At 37.9% G+C, this 18,530-nt stretch overlaps 1 protein-coding gene across 3 annotated transcripts; it reads left to right on the forward strand.

Moving 5' to 3' along the window:
• The first annotated feature begins 1,827 nt into the window (after positions 1-1,827).
• On the forward strand, positions 1,828-18,171 carry LOC122990000 (high-affinity choline transporter 1-like). Of its 3 annotated transcripts, none has more exons than XM_044363081.1 (9): positions 1,828-2,075; positions 12,353-12,662; positions 13,151-13,264; positions 14,225-14,380; positions 14,941-15,089; positions 15,376-15,519; positions 16,404-16,557; positions 16,648-16,865; positions 16,954-18,171. In XM_044363081.1, exons 2-9 carry the CDS (start codon positions 12,479-12,481, stop codon positions 17,524-17,526), a joined length of 1,692 nt encoding a protein of 563 aa, XP_044219016.1. In that variant the 5' UTR covers positions 1,828-2,075; positions 12,353-12,478; the 3' UTR covers positions 17,527-18,171. The 3 variants fall into 3 exon arrangements, with proteins under 3 accessions (XP_044219016.1, XP_044219015.1, XP_044219017.1); XM_044363080.1 differs by lacking the exon at positions 1,828-2,075 and adding an exon at positions 5,078-5,266; XM_044363082.1 differs by lacking the exons at positions 1,828-2,075; positions 12,353-12,662 and having other exon boundaries at positions 13,177-13,264; positions 14,009-14,380.
• The last annotated feature ends 359 nt before the right edge of the window (positions 18,172-18,530 follow it).

Here is an 18,530-nt window from a genome sequence, read left to right on the forward strand (position 1 = left end):
GTGAAAATACTACAACCGTTTGAGGAGGCAACATGTACTGTGTGCCACGATGTAGCTTCTCTGTCCTCTGTGATCCCTTGTTTGGAGGTCTCTCAAGGCTCAAGGCTGTGAGGCAGTATGAGGTCTACCAGAGGCTCTTAAACTTCTGACCACATTGCAGTCTCAGTTGGATCAATGCTTCCAGACTGTCTTTGATCATCCTTTGGGTCATTACTATAAGGCCACCCTCCTGGATCACCAGTTTAAGAGCTTGCCCAAGTCACTACTCAGTCCATCAGAGTTTGAAAGCCAGATGTGGTGTCAGAGATGGATACTGAATTCCAGTTGAGCCCCATGGATGATGTTTCTGTGGTCGGCCTAACTGAAGCTGCCACCTGCAATCCATCCTCAGATGAGACCAGTGTGCAAAAAAGTCTCTTTTGGGAGGCTAAGCATAACCGTACAAAGCCAAATGCCAAGTCTGCCTCATCTGAGCATCAACATAGATGAGGCCAGCACGGATTATTTGACCTCGGATCCTGCGGCGACCTTCTGGTCAACAAAGATGATGACACAGCCAGCTCTGGCTCACGTGGCAGTGAAATACCTCATCTGCCCCCTGACAAGTATTTCGTCTGAGCGTCTGTTTAGCACAGCAGGAGATGCTGTGTCTCCCCATCGCTCCAGACTGCTCCCATCACATGTGGAGCAGCTTGTCTTTACAAAATACAACTTAGAAAAATTTAAATGAGTTTGGTGGCAGAGGATAAATTCTCCCCAGTGAACTTTGGTTTTTCTTGTTTTAATTTAGACATTATTTTGTGGAGAAAAAGAAAAATATATAAAAGATTATGGTTATATAAATGCTTAAAAACAAAATTACTTTATTGACATGTTGAGATGGAGTCAACTACTGGAACTACAATTTTGGCTGCAGGCTAATAGAAAATAAAGGAATTACATTATTTACTGAGCTGATAGGTGGGAAATGGTCTAAAAGGTGCCAGTTCAAGATAAACAAGTTTTAACTTAACATCTGCATAAAAATGCAGTTTAACAAGTTTACATTTTTGCACTTTTTTTCTGTTATTATGTAAGTGAGAAGTATAGAATACACCGGTGTTTATCAAACTTTTTCATGCCAAGGACCCCTAAACTGACACAAATTAGATCACAGATCCTCATCTGATAAGATTTTTTTGCTTGTTTTATTCAAGGAAATGTAATCAAGGAAGCAAGGAAATCCATGACCAAAATAATCATACATACTGTCATTGTGTTACCTATGAATGGAGTTATAATGAAAATAAATTATTCCCCTTTATGCTGGAGACCCTCTCAAGGACCCTCTTCATTTTGTGTAAGCCTACATGTTATAATTTTGTATTGTTCATTTTTTGAAGTAGTTTGAGCTACTTTTTTTCCAAATAACTTTAATTAACCAAACTATTTCTCTTGAGCAAAACCTTCTTCCTGTGTGGTGTAACAGGTATCTGGTAGCTTTACCAACACTGGTTACAACAGCTTTTTTGATTAGTACATTCAGATATAGAGGAAGTGTGTGATATGGACTATCAGCTCTGAAAGGTGTCTTTTTGCTTAAGGATTTTGATTTGTGAGTATAAAGTTTGGTCAAAACAGTATTTAAGCTAATTAATGAAATAAAACAGCGAGCAGGGATTCCTGTCACATTCAGTGAATCCAAACAATACATTTTTTCCAAAGTAATATAAGTGAGGGTTGATATGATCAGCAATAAAACGTGACAATTTACTCCACTGTTTTGTGTGCGGGCAGCAGTGTCTGTCTGCGTGATCGGCCCAGTGTGCGCGCGTGCGTGCGTGCGTGTCTGTCACCTGCGTCACGTCCAGTGGACAGCTCACCTTCACCGTGTCTGTGCAGTTATTTATAAGACCCAGCCGAGAGTAGACTGTTGCTGACTCACTTTATTTGAATAACAAACTACAGAGCTCAGAGAGAAGAAGGGGTCAAAATCGAAAACAGAAACATTCAAATCTAAAAATAACTCCGCAGACAACAACCGGAGAGACGGACCAGAGCAGCGCTGATCCCGGTGGAAACACCGGTCACACAAGGTAGGCAAGAGACACTTCAAGCACATTTGATGTAGTCTGGCAGCCTTTTATTTCCTATGTGGCACGTTTAACTATCACTTTTATCTCTTGGAAATGCTTTGTATATGCAAACTACTCTGTGCTTCTACTTTTGCTGTTTTGTTGTTTGTTTGCTTGTTTTTTTTTTTTTTAAATCTATTTAGTTTCTTCCCCATTTATTGTGTCTGTGGCATCCCTGATGTGTCTGTGCACTGTCTATGCATGAAACATATCAATAAAGGAACACATTGACTTAAAAAGAAGACACTTTGGGTCAGTCTGGGTTTGAACAGCACTATAGCATTATTTTTGCATCGTTTTCTGCTCTAGTTTCATCAGAATGTGCTAAGGAGTTGAGATGCTTATCTTTGTTGGGGAAGCTACACTGAAATGTTACAAGTCACTTATTACTTCACAGAGGAAAGAGTTGAACTACAGCAAAGCTTCTCTTAAGAGAAACAGAGTTTGTTTAACTGAAGTTACTTGGAAAAGTAGCTGAAACTACTTCATAAAAATGTAATAACATCTGAAATGCAATACAAAATTATAACATGTAGGCTAAAACAAAATGAAGAGAAATGATTGCAAAAAATACCACTCAGTTGAAAGTGCAAACTAAATGAAGAACAGTGATTCTCAAAGTGGGGTCCGGTGACCCCCAGGGGTGCTTGACAGGGAGTCCCGAGCAAAAAGGGGAATAATTTATTTTCATTATAATTCCATCCATAAATAAGTAACACAATGAGAGAGTGTGTGACTATTTTGGTCATGAGTTTCATATACTTTCTGTAGTAAAACATCTAAAAGCAAAAAATCTGTGGTCTAATTTGTGTCAGTTTCCTTGACATGAAAAAGTTTGAGAACCACTGGTGAAGGCTGCTTCTCACTTTACACAATAACAGGAAAAAAAGTGCAAAAATGTAAACGTAAAACTTGTTTATGTTGAACTGGAACCTTTTAGACCATTTTCCGCCTATCAGCTCAGTTGTCATTAGCTTGAAGCCAAAGTTGTAGTTCCAGTAGTTGACTCCACCTCAACATGTCAAAAAAGTAATTAACAACTAAAGCACTATGCTAATTTGAATTTAGTTCAACTACTAGCAAGCTACTGCAAAATGCAGTTAAACTACTGGTCTAATTACATGTAGTGAAACTACTCTTCATCACTGGTGTTTACTAAGAAAAGTGCTCAAAGTATTATGTCTCTATGATTAGTTCAGACCTCAGAACTCCATCAGCCTACAGAAGGATTCAATAAAGCTGCTAAAATATGTATGATGCTGTATATTTATTTATATTTATAGCCTACTGTTCAGTTTGAATCATAATCTTACACTAATACTTGAAATCAGTACAGAGAAAATACAAATACCTGTAGCCTAATACAATGGAAATGAAACCGCAATAAATGGCAGCTACCGCAGTAACTAATATTTAATGTTTGTTGACTCAGTTATATGGTTTTAGTTTTTGAGACTGTACTTTGTTGTTGTAGTTGTTGACAATCTGATCTGACACAGTACAATAACAATTAAGTTATAACACTGTTGTTGTTGTTTGTAGAATATGCACTGTTCTACAAATGAGCCAATTTGATTGAATCTCTGAGATGTATAATTTAATTAATCATAATAAAACTCTCTGGTTAGTGTCTGTTGTCTTAAAGAAAATACTTTAATTCTGGTAGAATATAACAAGGTCTTTTCTAATCTTTGCAACTGGTTAATCAGGCGGCTGTAACTGGGACAGAGGTAGCAATGCATCTTAAGGTTTAAGACATCTTGACCTTACAATGATTCAGCATTTCAGTTCACATTACATTTCTACAACACCCAGTTTATCAGACAGGCTGAGTGTGTGATAGTGTATCTGCAGGTCTGGTGGGCCACTCCACCCCCGGATTAAACTGTCATAATTTTTTTAAAACGTAAGTCACATGAAACTTTAGACAAGAGGAGAGATAACGCCGTTCATTTTATTCAGAATTCACTTTTTAACACTTGAGCCTGCATTTGCATAAACAGCAGGCAGAGGATAGAGGTTATTGACATATGCGAACTTCCTGAAACACACTGACCAAATACATACTGTAGTAAACTACTTGTTGGTGCTCTTGTCTTCTTTACAGTAAGTTGATGATGGGCAGCTGTGCCTCTCTCAATACACAGGAATGATACTCCCTTCTAACCAGTCAAAATGCCAAAGGGTTAAATATTTGTAAAGTAAAGACTGTGGCTTATGCCTTTGATGACAAATATGTATCCAACCACACAGTCAAAGGTTTTTTTTCCTCTCTGGTACAATGAAAGTCTTAAACAAATATCTATCAAATAACCAAGACTCACTGACACGCCAGAATAGGTTCAAGCTGAAGAGCCGGGAGCTCAAACTGTAACTGTAAGCTCTAACTACTATTTTATTAATGGGGGAACAGTTTCTTCCCCCATTAAAGGGGCCCAAAAGTGACATGCGAAGTAAATACATAAATATATAAATAAATGACCATGATTAATTAAAAATAAACACATCTTAATTTTGCCAAAAATGTTAAATTATGTATTGATATGTTATCATGTTAATTTATTTCTACATTATTTCTAATGAATGAATTAATTAATTTCTGAATTAATTTATTTCCATATTTACTCATTACCGCATTTATCGCAACATTTATTACATATTTATTTATTTCCACATTTATTAATTTCCAAATGTTTTTATTTCCACATTTATTTCTTGCCACATTTCCAGGGGGCGTGGTTAAAATAAAAAAAAATAAATAAATAAATAAAAAAGTAAAAAGTGTACATACATAAATACATAAATAAATGAAAAAATACAGAAAAACATGTTATCATTTATTTACTGCACTGTGCACAAAAATTTATATTTATTTATACATTTTTAATTAATCATCCTTATTTATTCATTTAGGCTATTTGTTTATTTATAGCGTCCCTTCTGGGCTCCCATACATCATGACTATAACATAGCCATGGTTTTATGGGGACTCGGCGTGATATCCCTCAGTTCACCTGGCTCTTTGATAAGCTCACCCCTCCCCTCAGAGGGGGATTTGACTGACTGACAGGAAGACAAACTGACGCTGGTTGAATTCACACTTCTGACAAACAAACAGCGGGATCAGACCAGACGCTCAGCAGACAAACGCAGTGAGTCAAATTATCAGAGGGTGAAATTCATCCAGTTTTCTCTTCTGTTAAAACCTGTCACAGCTAACAGACTGTTTATATCTACATGTATCGTCAGTTTGGACGCTAAGCGTGGTTTCTTACTCACCAGCGTCTTCATGTTATTATCCGGTCCACCTTAAAAGCGGCATAACGCCTGTAGAGGTCTCTGTCGAGTCAATGTCAAGGTGACCCATGAACTGAAAAATGTCACAAATAAGCAGGCAGCAACTTTGACCTTTTACCTTAGAATTTAATGCTCTTTAATTATTTTACAACAATAAATTTTAATCATTTTCACTGCAGCATTTTATAATATGATGAATATAGTACAGTGAGATTAAATCAGTCTGTTTCTGCTAATTGGTTCCTTAGTACTACAAGGTCTCAAGAACCCAGTACTCTGTGACAAGGATCATCACTATTACAATCCTGAATTTTTATTATTTTTATTGTAGCATTTTTGTTATTAACCTCTGAACATGGTACAGTGACATGTGAATGGTTGTTATTTGCTTTTCTACCTCCTCCATATTACAAAGTCTCACATCACAGACTACTACAGTCCTGAATTTTACTCATCTATGATGTAGCATTTATTTATTATGAATATAGTAACCATGAAAATATGACAAATATCTACTTTACAGGACTGTCTAAATGCAAATTTAACTTGTGTGGCTGGTGATTTTCCACAGCTTAATGCTGATAACACAGAGATCCAAGGCCGGCCCGAACTATAAGCTTTATCAAAAGGTTTTAAGCCTTTTCTTAAACATACAGAGGGTGTCTGCCTCACAGACCGAATCTGGAAGATGGTTCCACAGGAGAGGAGCCTGATAGCTGAAGGCTCTGTCTCCCATTCTAGTTTTGGAGACTGTAGGAACCACAAGTAAACCTGCATACTGGGAGAACAGTGTTGTAGTGGGGTAAAAGGGTACTATGAGCTCTGTAAGATATGATGGTGTCTGACCATTAAAAGCTTTGTAGATGAGGAGAAGGATTTAAATTCTGCTCTGGATTTTACAGGAAGCCAGTGCAGAGAAGCTAAAATGGGAGAAATATGCTCTATTTTTCTAGTTTTTGTCAGAGCACATGCAGCTGCATTCTGGACCAGCTGGAGAGTCTTTAGAGACTTGTCAGGGCAGCTTGATAATAAGGAATTGCAATAATCCAGCCGAGAGGTAACAAATGCGTGTAGTTTTTCTGCATCTTGTTGTGTGCCTGATTTTTGCAATATTATGCAGTCGAAAAAAGGCAGTCCTTGAAACCTGTAAGGTGCAGGAAAGCCTCGGTTCCTCCTCTTCATCTGTTAAATCCTCCCTCAGAATTCTTGGCATGTGAAGTGTTTGATTCTCAGCTCAGGCTTATTGTGTCTGAGACTGACGTGGAGATGATTATTCAGGCTTTTATTGCATCACATCTAGACTGTTGTAATTCCTTTTTCACTTGTTTTAGCAAAACATCCCTGGATCATTTACAAGCAGTCCAGAATGTGGCTGCTCAGGCCTTGACCAGGTCTTCAGAGAGTCCTCATTTAACTCCAGTCCTTATGTCTTTACACTGGCTCTACATAAAATTCAGGATTCAATTCAAGATTCGTGTGATTACACAAGACTTAACTGCCAACACCAGTAGATCTCTAAGGTCTTCTGATCGCTCCAGATTCAAAACTAAAGAAAACTTTGCCTTTGAAGTCGTGGCTCCTGTTGGACTTAAGATCTGCGCTAACTGATGACATTTAAAAAGCAGCTCAAGACCCACATTTTTAGATTTGTCTTTGAGTAGTGTTCTTTGTATCTATTTCTGTCTCTCTTTTATTTATTATTTTTTATATTGTTTCACTATTTGCTTTGTTTCTGTTTGTGACATCTGATCTAGAAATGTCAGTGTTTGAAGAAGTATTCAGATCCTTTACTTAAGTAAAAATACCAACAAAGCAATGTAAAAATACTCCATTAGAGGTAAAAGTCCTGCATGAAAAATCCTACTTGAGTAAACTTTCTTAAGTATCAGCAGTAAAATGTAGTTAAAGTATTGCAGTAGAAGTAGTGGTTTGATCCCTCTGACTGATATATTATTATATATGACATCATTAGATGAACCTTTTTCCCCTTTTTCCCTTTTTAATGTGTGTACTGCAGGAGCAGAAGTAAATGGTAGGAGGTAAAACACATAAAATGGACAGTACAGTAAAAATGCTACAGTTAAAGTGATTCAAATTTAGGATTGTAACACTCTGTGATGTCCCCTGTCACAGTTGAGTATTGCTTTCTTGAGACCTTGTAATACTGAGCAGGTAGAAACATGGCAAATTAGCAGAAATAGTAGCAATTGGTTTATAATATAAGACCACAATACTCTGTTCAGAGGGTAATAACAAAAAACTTCTACAGTAGAAATGATTAAAATTCAGGATTGTAAGTTAATTAAATAGTATTTCATGTTAACTGTATTATCTCCCTTAGCTTATTGGTCACATTTCTCAGTTTATAGATCACCTTAAAAATGACTGAATGCCCTCTGCAGGCGTTTAAGGTGGACCGGAAAATTCCAGTAAGAAGCTGCTGCAGCTGAATTCAGCCTCCGGTCCTGATCAGTAACTGAGCTTCCTACTGTTTGCTGACATTAGTCTGATACAGCAAACATCTCTTTCACGGCAGCAGTTACTAGATAACTTTAGTGGACATGCCATAAGCAGAGGTGGACTAACTAAGTATATTTACTCAAGTAAAATGTTTTGAGGTACTTGCACTTCACTTGAGAATTTAAATTTTTTGTTACTTTATATTTAAACTCTACTATTTTTATTACCTCAGTGCGTATAGCCACTTTGAAGATTAAGATTTTAAACATCTACAATAAGCACATAAAATACATTGCATTTTTTACAATAAATGAAATCACCCAAATCATAGTTAACATGCTTCAGTACCTAAAGCCCCAAAATAAGTACTTTTACTCATGCTTTAAATACAGTGTGCTGATGAAACTTCTGGACTTTTAACTAAAGTGTTATTTTATTTTTATTATTTTGAATGTATGATTTATGTCTGCAAGTCCTTAAAAAGCAGCTGCAGTATCCAAACACTTTGTCGGTCTCATTAATATCTGTGTAGAGTGCTTTAGGGTTTCCTACATTAAGCCTTCATTGAGTAGCCTCTTCACCACTTACGCCTCACTCCTTCAGGCAGTATAAAGAGAAATGTAATATCCTTAACGATGATCAATACGTGGATCACTCGAGGAGAGATAATACAGGAAAATTGGGATGTAGATAGATGATAGAGGATGTTTGGTAAACCATATTTGGATCAGTCGCAATGTAAAGTATTTCACTGAATGTGAAAAAACTGGCCAAAATGTATCTAAGTTTTAACAATGAGGATCAATTTGGAGGTGAAACAGGTCGTCCACCAATCACAAAGTTGGCATTCGATCCGCAGCTCCTCCTGTCGACATGTCGAAGTGTCCTTGGGCACTAAACCCCAAATTACTCCCGATGGTCAGGTCCGCATCGTGCTGCCACTGGTGAATGAGTGAAAGAATGAGAGGCAGATTGTAAAACACTTATATATACACATATAAATGTAGACATTTACCGTTTAATAAAGTGGCAACTGAATGTATCTCGAAGTCAGCCCTGTTTGTGATAAATGCAAATAAAACATTGATCCACTGATGTATTGATCTTGTCCAAAAAACAAAAATTAAACTACACTTTCTTTCAACTTACAGTGTGTAATTAAAATAGACCCTCTGGTAGGAGTGTTTGGCATTTAGCTGCTAAAAAGAATAATTCCCTTGCTTCCCTTCTGGCATGTTTGGGAAATATGGTAATTTTTGTCTTACGGGGAGTTAGAATAAGCTCAGCAAATAAACTATTTGCTAGGGGTAACACATTTTAGAACTATCAGTGATTGCTTTAATATTGATTTAAGTCCTTGCAGACATATTTTCTCACTCTGAGCAATGGAGCCCTACAGAAACACACTATTATCTGCCAAGGTTAGAACAGTTTTGACTGTTTCACAAGAGATTTCTGTCTGTGTTGTCTTTGCTCAACTCACAGAAATGTATTGGGTAGGGCTCAGTTGTTAAAATGTGACATATGACTATGACACATATGACTGGACAACATTTAAATTGTTGTCATGTTGTGACAGTTGTGGGGTTATTTGCTTATGTTGCCAGGCTACTGGAAATTGAATCTGAAAAAAACACAACCACAGAGTCCTGATGAACCAGATTAGTTGTTTTTATTAGCCATGCTTGTGACATAGCTCTGGGAATGGCAATGTCTGTCTGTCTGTCTGTCTGTCTGTCTGCCAGTCAGTCAGTCAGTCAACCACTTAGGTCCAGACTGAAATATCTCAACAACTGCTGGATGGATTGCCATGAAATTTTGTGCAGACATCCATGGTCCACAGAGGATGAATCCTCTTGACGTTGGTGATCCCCTGACTTTTCATCTAGCACAATCATTAGGTCAAATATTTAATTTGTCCGATACTTTGGTTTATAACCAAATGTTTGCAGAACTAATGTCATTCCCATCATCCTCAGCTGTAATTTGCTCAAATCACAGCTTAAAAATCTCAGTGAATAATACTTAAGGATGTTTTATTCCTGAACTTTATCAGCTGCCTTTTTTAAATCAAATGTGAGGCTGCAGTGATGCTTGCATGTACTGGTGCTACTTACTGCAACTTTCTTGGTCTGTGGACCCGCAGCACCAGTGAGGGTTGAAGAGAGAGGTTATGACATCACACAATTTTCTGCAGTCCAAAGCCGTATCTTCTTCCGCTTATTCTTAAATTCACATTTAATCTCTCTAATTCTCTACTCTCTGTATCATAAACATCTGCAATCATCCCCTCTTTCTTCTCTCCAAGCTGATTCCCAGACAGTGAAGGTCACAGAAAAGGATTTTACTTTGGCTGAATACATTTCCTGACTCTGCTTTAATAACCAAATAAAGTATAATAGTAAACGAGTACACATATATGATTCATTTACACACATAAAAACAATCTGAAAGATACAAATATGGCAGTATTAGTACTAAAAAGATTGTAATATTGAAATATCTACTTGATTTGACTAATTTGAAGCCTCATGTTAGCTTCAGATCAAATTTAATTTTTTTTTATTTTTAGATTTTTTCACAGAAAGCGGCTTGTGGATTTTGGCCCCCATCGCTTACATTAAAAGTGCATTATGAAGGGATCCTCTTATGGTCAGTATGAGCAGGAGGAATGATTATGGCAAGAAAAACCTATTACATGTTAATTTGAGCATGTGACTGTTGTTTTAACAGTTGACAGACTTGAAAAACTGTGAACCCGTCCTTTAACCTACTGCTTTAAAATTATTTGAAAAACACAATAGTACAGCTTTATACTGAACAAGTCATCAAAAAAGCATATAATATTATAAACGACCCCACACACATCCTCTATGACTACTTTAACTTAATGTCATCAGGAGTGAGTTTTAGTTTGCCTGCATGTAAAACAAAACAAAGGAAGTTTAGTTTTATTCCAGAAGCCGTTAGACATGTGAACAGATACAGAAGGAGAGAAGGGACGCAAGCCTGCGGTGAGCTAGTGGAAGTGTAAATTTTTTCAGATCTGTAACCATTTATAACTACTGTCTCAGTTCTATTTGTAAGAAGACTGATAATCCATCTGATGAGCTGATGATCTAAACGGGAATAAGATTCAAGCTTTTTTACTAATATGTGAGGTTGCATTGTATTAAAGGCTGACAAAAACAGACAACAAAAAGTAATCCTGCATATGTGATTGTTCTAAATTTTCATATTCAAAATAAATAACTTTGCATCATCAACATCTCTTTCAGGCCTATACGCAAACTTTTATTCTTAGAGCACAGTCTTGCATGTCTAACCGCTCGCTTGATCTCTTTATTAACCTCTTTATCTTCTTCAAGTGTCCCACAAAATAATATCCTCTTCTTTTTATTTAGGATGCTTTTTAAATCCTTTGTTACCCACTGTTTATTGTTAGAGAAGATTGTAATTTTCTTGCAGGGTATCTGTGTCCACACAGAGGTTAATATGTGATGATATAACATCAACGAGGGCGTCCCATGCAGTGCGTTTAGAGCATCCTATATGGGCCTCGATGTTATTCTCTGACGATACTTAAAATGTTTTAGTGACATGTTTCTCTCTTTTAGATACCGGTTGGTATGAAGGAGCCAGTAAAACAGGTCATGGTTGGTGATTCATGTATAAGCACCTCTCTGCTTATCCGCACTCCCGTAGTTCATTCAATTTATTGCACAATGAGCGTACCTTTCCAAGGACAACCGAAGGCACGAGTTTCTGTCTAGTGGTGTTTTTCAGCTGCTGTCTCAGACCGGCTTTCTTTCCTCTCTTCTTCTTAGTTTGGTTGTTTAGTGTTTACTGTGCTGATAGTATGATGATATTCCAGTCTGCCGCCATAATGCAAATTGAGAATAAAGTCCTGGTTTAGTATCGGTAGGCTTGTTCCGTGGTGTTGGCTATTTTCCCATCCAAACAGTGATTACAAACATTTATTGTCTGTGGTCTTAAACAAAACTACCCAGGTCAAAGTCTTTCATGCGGTTGTGTACCCAAAGAGGTAAACATAGAGTCGCTCTCACAATGTCATAAAAAGACGACGTTAAAAAGTTGCAGAAAACGACATAAAAAACAATAAAATCTTGTATGCTCCTGCAGGCCACTGGTCACCACACGAGAAGCGCCCTAATGAAAATAACCCAACTGTAAATTGAAATAGTAATTTTGAAATAGTGACTTCTGGTGCTCCACGCATGTCTGCATTTGGTCTTGCTGTAACACAGTGTTGCATCACAATGAAAGCATAATGAATGAATGAATGTAAAATTATAATTGTCATATTATTTATATAAGCACTTTATAACAACATAATCAATCTGCAAGTGAATTGACAAATTTCTGAAAGGCTACAATATACAATGAAAATTAGTAGAACAATTTTTTTCTCTGTAAAAATGTTCTATTTAGATTGACTCCTGGTGTTTCTTCCCCCTCAGGGTTTACTGATGTTGAACAACACAGTCTTGATAAAGTGACTGGAAACCAGTTCTGCTTGTTTCAAAACGCCATCAATGTGAGAGTGAGAGCCAGTATTCACCAGTCAGTCACTGAGTCCGTGCACAATGAGCCTAAACGTCCCAGGACTGGTGGTGATGGTGCTCTTCTACTTGATGGTGCTGGGCACCGGCATCTGGGCCTCCATGAAGTCCAAGCAGGTGCATAAGAGCAGCCAGGCAGACCAGACCGAGATTACTCTGCTGGGAAACAGAGGGATCAGCTTGGCGGTGGGAGTCTTCACCATGACAGGTGAGTGTGGGAGGGAAGGAAAAACACTGAAACACATTAAAGTAATAATTTCAGGCAACTATTAATGCTCAGGAAAAATTAACGCTATTATCGTAATGAGACACATCAGACACCCTTAAATTCAACTGTGATGCTTGGATTGAACATGGACTGACTTTTAATTAGTCAAGTAAGGTAAAAGTTATGCTTTGATGTAGTAAATGTTACACCCTTGTTGCACAATGTGACTATAATTACACTGAATAGTTAAATGGGACAGAATTCTGTATACTACTAATTTATGTAATTATGGATTTCTCACAGGTCAGTTTAGCCTAAAGAAAAGGTTACAACATGGTCATTGATGGTCTCTGTGGTGCTGAAAATCATAAATGTAGGGAACTGTATGTATGTATATACACTGTATTTACTGTACGAGTGTGTGTGTGTGTGTGTGTGTGTGTGTGTGTGTGCATATATATATGTGTTTATGTGCATGTTTCCTACAGCTACATTTGTAGGAGGAGGCTTCATCGTTGGTCTGACAGAGGCAGTGTACACTCCCACTATGGGACTGACCTGGGCTGTCATGCCAGTAACGGCCGCCCTGTCTTTCATCATTGGTAAGACAGTTTTCAGGCATCGTAATAATGGCTACATATAACACATATGAGTTTTCCCTCATCTAAAATTGGTAGACACTGTCATATGTTTTGGGGCTATATAAATAGACCTGACTTGATTTGACTTAATTCCATTTGTTTATACACAAAAACTAACCCCTGATGTGAAACGTAAACAAATCTAATCAGAACTTGAAAGGTGTCTTGCATTCCACAGATGCAAGCACGATTTCCCATTTTATGAACTACATTTTTACACTGCTGTATAAATTGTTCCCATTTGATACACAGAGTTGTTGGCAAATGTTCTCAAATGTAGCTGCATTGCCTCATCCACCTCATGAAAAAATTCACTTAATGCATAGAAAGTAGAAGGCCCATACTAACGTCTTTGATAACATCATAATTATCAGGATTTTTCTTTGTAAAAGTGGAGAAATGAGATGATAAGATGGACTCTGAAGTCACACTTTCTTTAACCTCAAGACAAACTTGACAAACAGAAATTCTGCTTTAACCATATGAAACTATATGATTTGGCAGAAAAGCTGAATAACTGCAGTACAGTACAGTAACATCAGCAGGACATGGAACCTGTATGAGGCCACTACCTGAGCATTGCTGAGAGGTTTATTTGTATTTAAATAAGTTTCGACTTCTGTTTAGTTTTGTTTTAATGATCTCTTTTCTCTGTCTCTTTCTCCTTCTTTTTCTCTCTTTCTCGATCATATCTATCATATCAAGGCTCATTTATGTGTTGGGAGGATAAATAGACATTGTGGCTGAGCCGAAACTTACTTTATCTTCCAGCCTGCATACCAATGTGGCAACTGAACTTCCCTCCAAGCTATTTTGAACTGTCTCTCAGTATGTTATCACAACTGGAAGAAATAATGACATCCAATATCGTAACACAAAGGGGCCCAAATCTGTCTCCCTTTGTATGATTCAATTATCAAGGTGGACTTTTCTTCGCCAAGACTATGAGAGACAGAAAATATGTGACAATGATGGACCCGTTCCAGATCAAGTACGGGAATTTAATAAGCGGAGTTCTGTCTGTGGCACTGCTGATATCTGACATAATCTGGGTGACAGGAACTCTTATTGGCTTAGGTAAGTGACACTGATGTCAGTTTTCTCTAAAGTCACATTTTGCAGTAATGCAATTTGTATTTCCTACCATTATTTACTTATTGTACTGTAACAAACATACATTTTCAGTTAATTCTTTAGATTTGAAACACATGATGAAACCCACCTGTAACTTGATACCAACAAGCCAACACACCTGATATCGTATTATTATGACCCTCCCTTTTTAAATAATGTCCAGGAAAAAAACAAGCATCATATTATTGGGTTTAGCATAGATGGCTGCTTGTTTGTTATTTCAGTGTTTTGCTTCAATACCCGCAATTCTTACACTACAGAGGAGATTATGAACATCAAGAAAACATTTATTAACTAAGGCAAATTCCTTGTATATGCAAACCTACGTGGCAATAAACCTGTTTCACCTATCAACTACATAACCATGAGTTGAGACTAGGGCAGTTCAGCTCATCACATTTTTAGACTTATTTCAATCTCATCATGCTAAACTGATTGCGTGAAAATGTTGTGCGTCCATGTAAAGGAATCTGTATGTGTGTGTGAATGTTTTACTTTTATAGGTGCAACATTGAGTGTGATCCTGGATTTGTCCTATACTCTTTGCATTTGGATCTCTGCCACAGTAGCCATCATCTACACACTGCTGGGAGGCCTCTACTCTGTAGCCTATACAGACATCATACAGCTATCTCTTATATTCTTCAGTATGGTGGGTTCCTCTTTTAACAACAAATTCTTTAAGCCTGTTTTGAGGTTGACATTAACTGCACAAAGTTAAAGGAACCCTGCAACCCCTCAATGCACATGTCTTATAATTTATTATGTCTACTGAAAACCTTCTGATGCCGCCGTGGTATCCTGACAAACCTCTTTCTCTCTCTGTTCATCACACTACCATACCACAGTGAATACTCTAAAACTATCACTCCAACACACTTAATCAAGTGCATTTGCATTTTTAAAATGTTTATGTAGGTTTATTGTCTTTTTTGCAGTGGCTGTGTGTCCCCTTCATCGTGACGAACCCTCATTCAGCTGACATCACCGAGACTGCTTTCAACTTTACCTACCAGGCCCCCTGGATTGGTTCAGTTGATAAAGAGAGAGCATGGGGGTGGATTGATAATTTCTTGTTATTGGTAAAGGCTATATCCAGAAATTTCTTAAAGGATAAGGCTGTCGATTTTCTATATTTTTCGTCTAGTCAACAAATCTCATGTGCATAGCTAAACCAACAATGAACTCATCCGCCTTATAAGTATTGTGCGTGTATCCAAAGCCTGATATATCTTATTCCTCTGTGCTGTCTGTTGTTGTCCAAAAACCATTAAAAACGCATCAATGAGCCACACGGTTGCACTAGGTGACATGTTCTTCACCATGAGGAGTTTTTCAAATAAAGGCCTGAAAAAATTCTTTAAAGGACCAGTTTGTAAGATTTAGGGGGATCTATCAGCAGAAATATTGGCAGAAATGGAATATAATACTCAGAAGTATGTTATTAATAGTGTATAATCCCATGAAAATAAGAATAATTGTGTTTTTGTTACCTTAGAATGAGCCCTTTATATCTACATAGAGAGTGGTCCCTTTCCACAAAGCCACCATGTTGCAAAACCATGTTTCTACAGTAGCCCAGAATGGACAAAACAAACAGTAGCTCTAGGGGGGCCTAACGCATTTTTCACGAATATCGCGGCCACTGTGCCTCTCCTAGACGTTTGAAAGGAGAAATAGAGGAGAGGGGTATTCAGTTGGTTGCTATCTACAACCTCACTGCTAGATGCCACTAAATCTTACACACTGGTTCTTTAACTCTTAACTTTCAAATATTGAAAAAGATGGTTGACAATTGTTCCCCCCTGCTAGTGATTATGAATCCATTCCTTAATTCACTTGAAATGAAGCTACATGCTACAACAACAATATTGCCGTAACATGTTGTGGCAGGAAACTTTTTATTGTGGTCCTTGATGTACAGAGTGATGGCAAGTAAATACTGATCAGATGTGGTTTTTATTAGACTTTAGGTAACCTTGGCTATCAGGACTTCCACCAGAGGACCTTGTCAGCCTCCTCGTCCGCCACAGCCAGGATCACGTGCTTCATTGCAGCTCCCATCATCTTCATACTTGGAATCCCTTCTGTGTTGATTGGAGCAGTTGCAGCATCAACAAGTACAGCAATAGAATAGAATAGAATAGAATAGAATAGAAAAAATGTGAAACTATTCTTGTTTATGTGGAAATTTTATGTTTTGTTGTCAGACTGGAACATGACCTCGTATGGCTCCCCATCCCCATACGAGCGCGGAGAGGCCGGTCAGGTCCTGCCCATCGCTTTGCAGCACCTCACGCCAAACTACATCTCAGTTATTGGTATCGGAGCTGTAGCTGCCGCCGTGATGTCGTCAACGGACTCAGCTCTATTGTCAGCAGCCTCCATTTTCTCATCCAACATTTATAAGAACATCCTGAGGACCAAGGTAAGAGTCTGGTCATTTCTTTCTTTGTCTAAAGGGACAGTTTTTCTAGGGTCGGATGTGAGATTAAAGGCTTTTTTTTCCCCTGTAGGCATCAGAACGGGAGCTCCTTTGGGTGATCCGCATCACCGTAGTGTTGGTGGGCTTGGCTGGCACATCGCTAACCTTTCTACACAACAGCATCCTGGTTTTCTGGATCCTGGGCTCAGGCATCACCTACACCATTATGTTCCCTCAGCTTGTCTGCGTCCTCTTCTTTAACATCTCCAATGGCTACGGCTCCATCGTAGGACTGCTAGTTGGCGTGTCGTTGAGAGTGCTGAGCGGTGAGCCATCCATAGGGTTGCCAGTCGTCCTCCACTTCCCAGGGTGCACTTTGAAGGATGGCGTGTATGTCCAGCGCGCACCTGTTATGACTATCTGCATGCTGTCCACCATCTTTGCCACTTTGCTGTTCTCCTACCTGGGCTCACTGCTCTTCAACAAAGGACTGATTCCTGAGCGATGGGACATATTTAAAGTGAAAACTCACAAACACCCACAGAAACAAATATTAATGAGCAATGGCACCACCAAATCAGATAAAGAGGAGGAGAACTCTGAAGCTGAGAATGAAAGTGAAATAAAACTGACAACAAGCAGGACTGAACAAGTAATCATATAATGGGATGCAAACATAAGTTTTTGTATGGTGTTATAATGTCATGTCTATTTTTATACCAAAAACCTAATCATAAAAAATAATAATCTTGGTTGCAGGATAATGCAAAAATTCATCATTGGACACAAGTGCTTGTGTAAGTGAACTTACACAAAATAATTGCTCTAATAATTGCTTTGGTGTAATTTTGTTGTTTTAATGTTAGTGGGGTTTGATGTTTGTCAAACAGTCTATAAATATACAGTCATATACAGGATGAATGGTTGAAAGGAATTGCATCCTGCCATCTATGCTGTGGCGTCATGTTCAGCAGTATGGATGTACTGGTACTTCAGGTATTTGCTCATTTGCCTATATGTGTTGTATTACTTTTAGGACCCATCCAACAACAGTAATCACATCTCAAACACTCAGTCTGTGTTTGAAAACAAGTGCAATTAAGTTAATTATATCATGTTTTGAGATTTAGGTCAATTTGAATTGGTGGTGTATATAGTATATTCAGCCTTATGTTCCTTTGGTTGAAAGATATCCAACTTTGCATGTCTGATTATTCAAATTATCTTTTGATACCTTTTTGATTTTTTTTTTTTTACTAAAGATGGCAAGTATATAAATTGTGAATTTATTAAATCTAATTTTTGGGTTTTTTTTGTGAAGTTAGTTTTGTGTGTGTGTGTGTGTGTGTGTGTGTGTGTGTGTGTGTGTGTGTGGTCTGCCATAGGTTACCTTTGGGGGCAAATTTCAATTTTAGTTAACTGTTAACTGGACAACGTCATGTCCTCAATTGGGAAAAAGCAGATTTTTGGGTCAGTGGTTAAGGTTAGGTTAAGGTTAGGGTTAGGGTAAGTCTCCAGGAAATTAATGTAAGTCTATGTAATGTCCCTAGAAGTGACCATGGTCTGACGTGTGTGTGTGTGTGTGTGTGTGTGTGTGTGTGTGTGTGTGTGTGTGTGTGTGTGTGTGTGTGTGTGTGTGTGTGTGTGTACCTGTAATTCCCGGTTCGG

The sequence above is a fragment of the Thunnus albacares genome, chromosome 10 (genome assembly GCF_914725855.1).
Source record: "Thunnus albacares chromosome 10, fThuAlb1.1, whole genome shotgun sequence".
Taxonomy (NCBI): Eukaryota; Metazoa; Chordata; class Actinopteri; order Scombriformes; family Scombridae; genus Thunnus; species Thunnus albacares.

Bases quoted from the DNA above. Each gene is read 5' to 3' on its own strand.
- LOC122990000 (XM_044363081.1), top strand. From the start codon at position 12,479: ATGAGCCTAAACGTCCCAGGACTGGTGGTGATGGTGCTCTTCTACTTG. The intron at 12,663-13,150 runs GTGAGTGTGGGA...TGTTTCCTACAG, and splicing joins GGGAGTCTTCACCATGACAG to CTACATTTGTAGGAGGAGGC. The intron at 14,381-14,940 runs GTAAGTGACACT...TTACTTTTATAG, and splicing joins AGGAACTCTTATTGGCTTAG to GTGCAACATTGAGTGTGATC.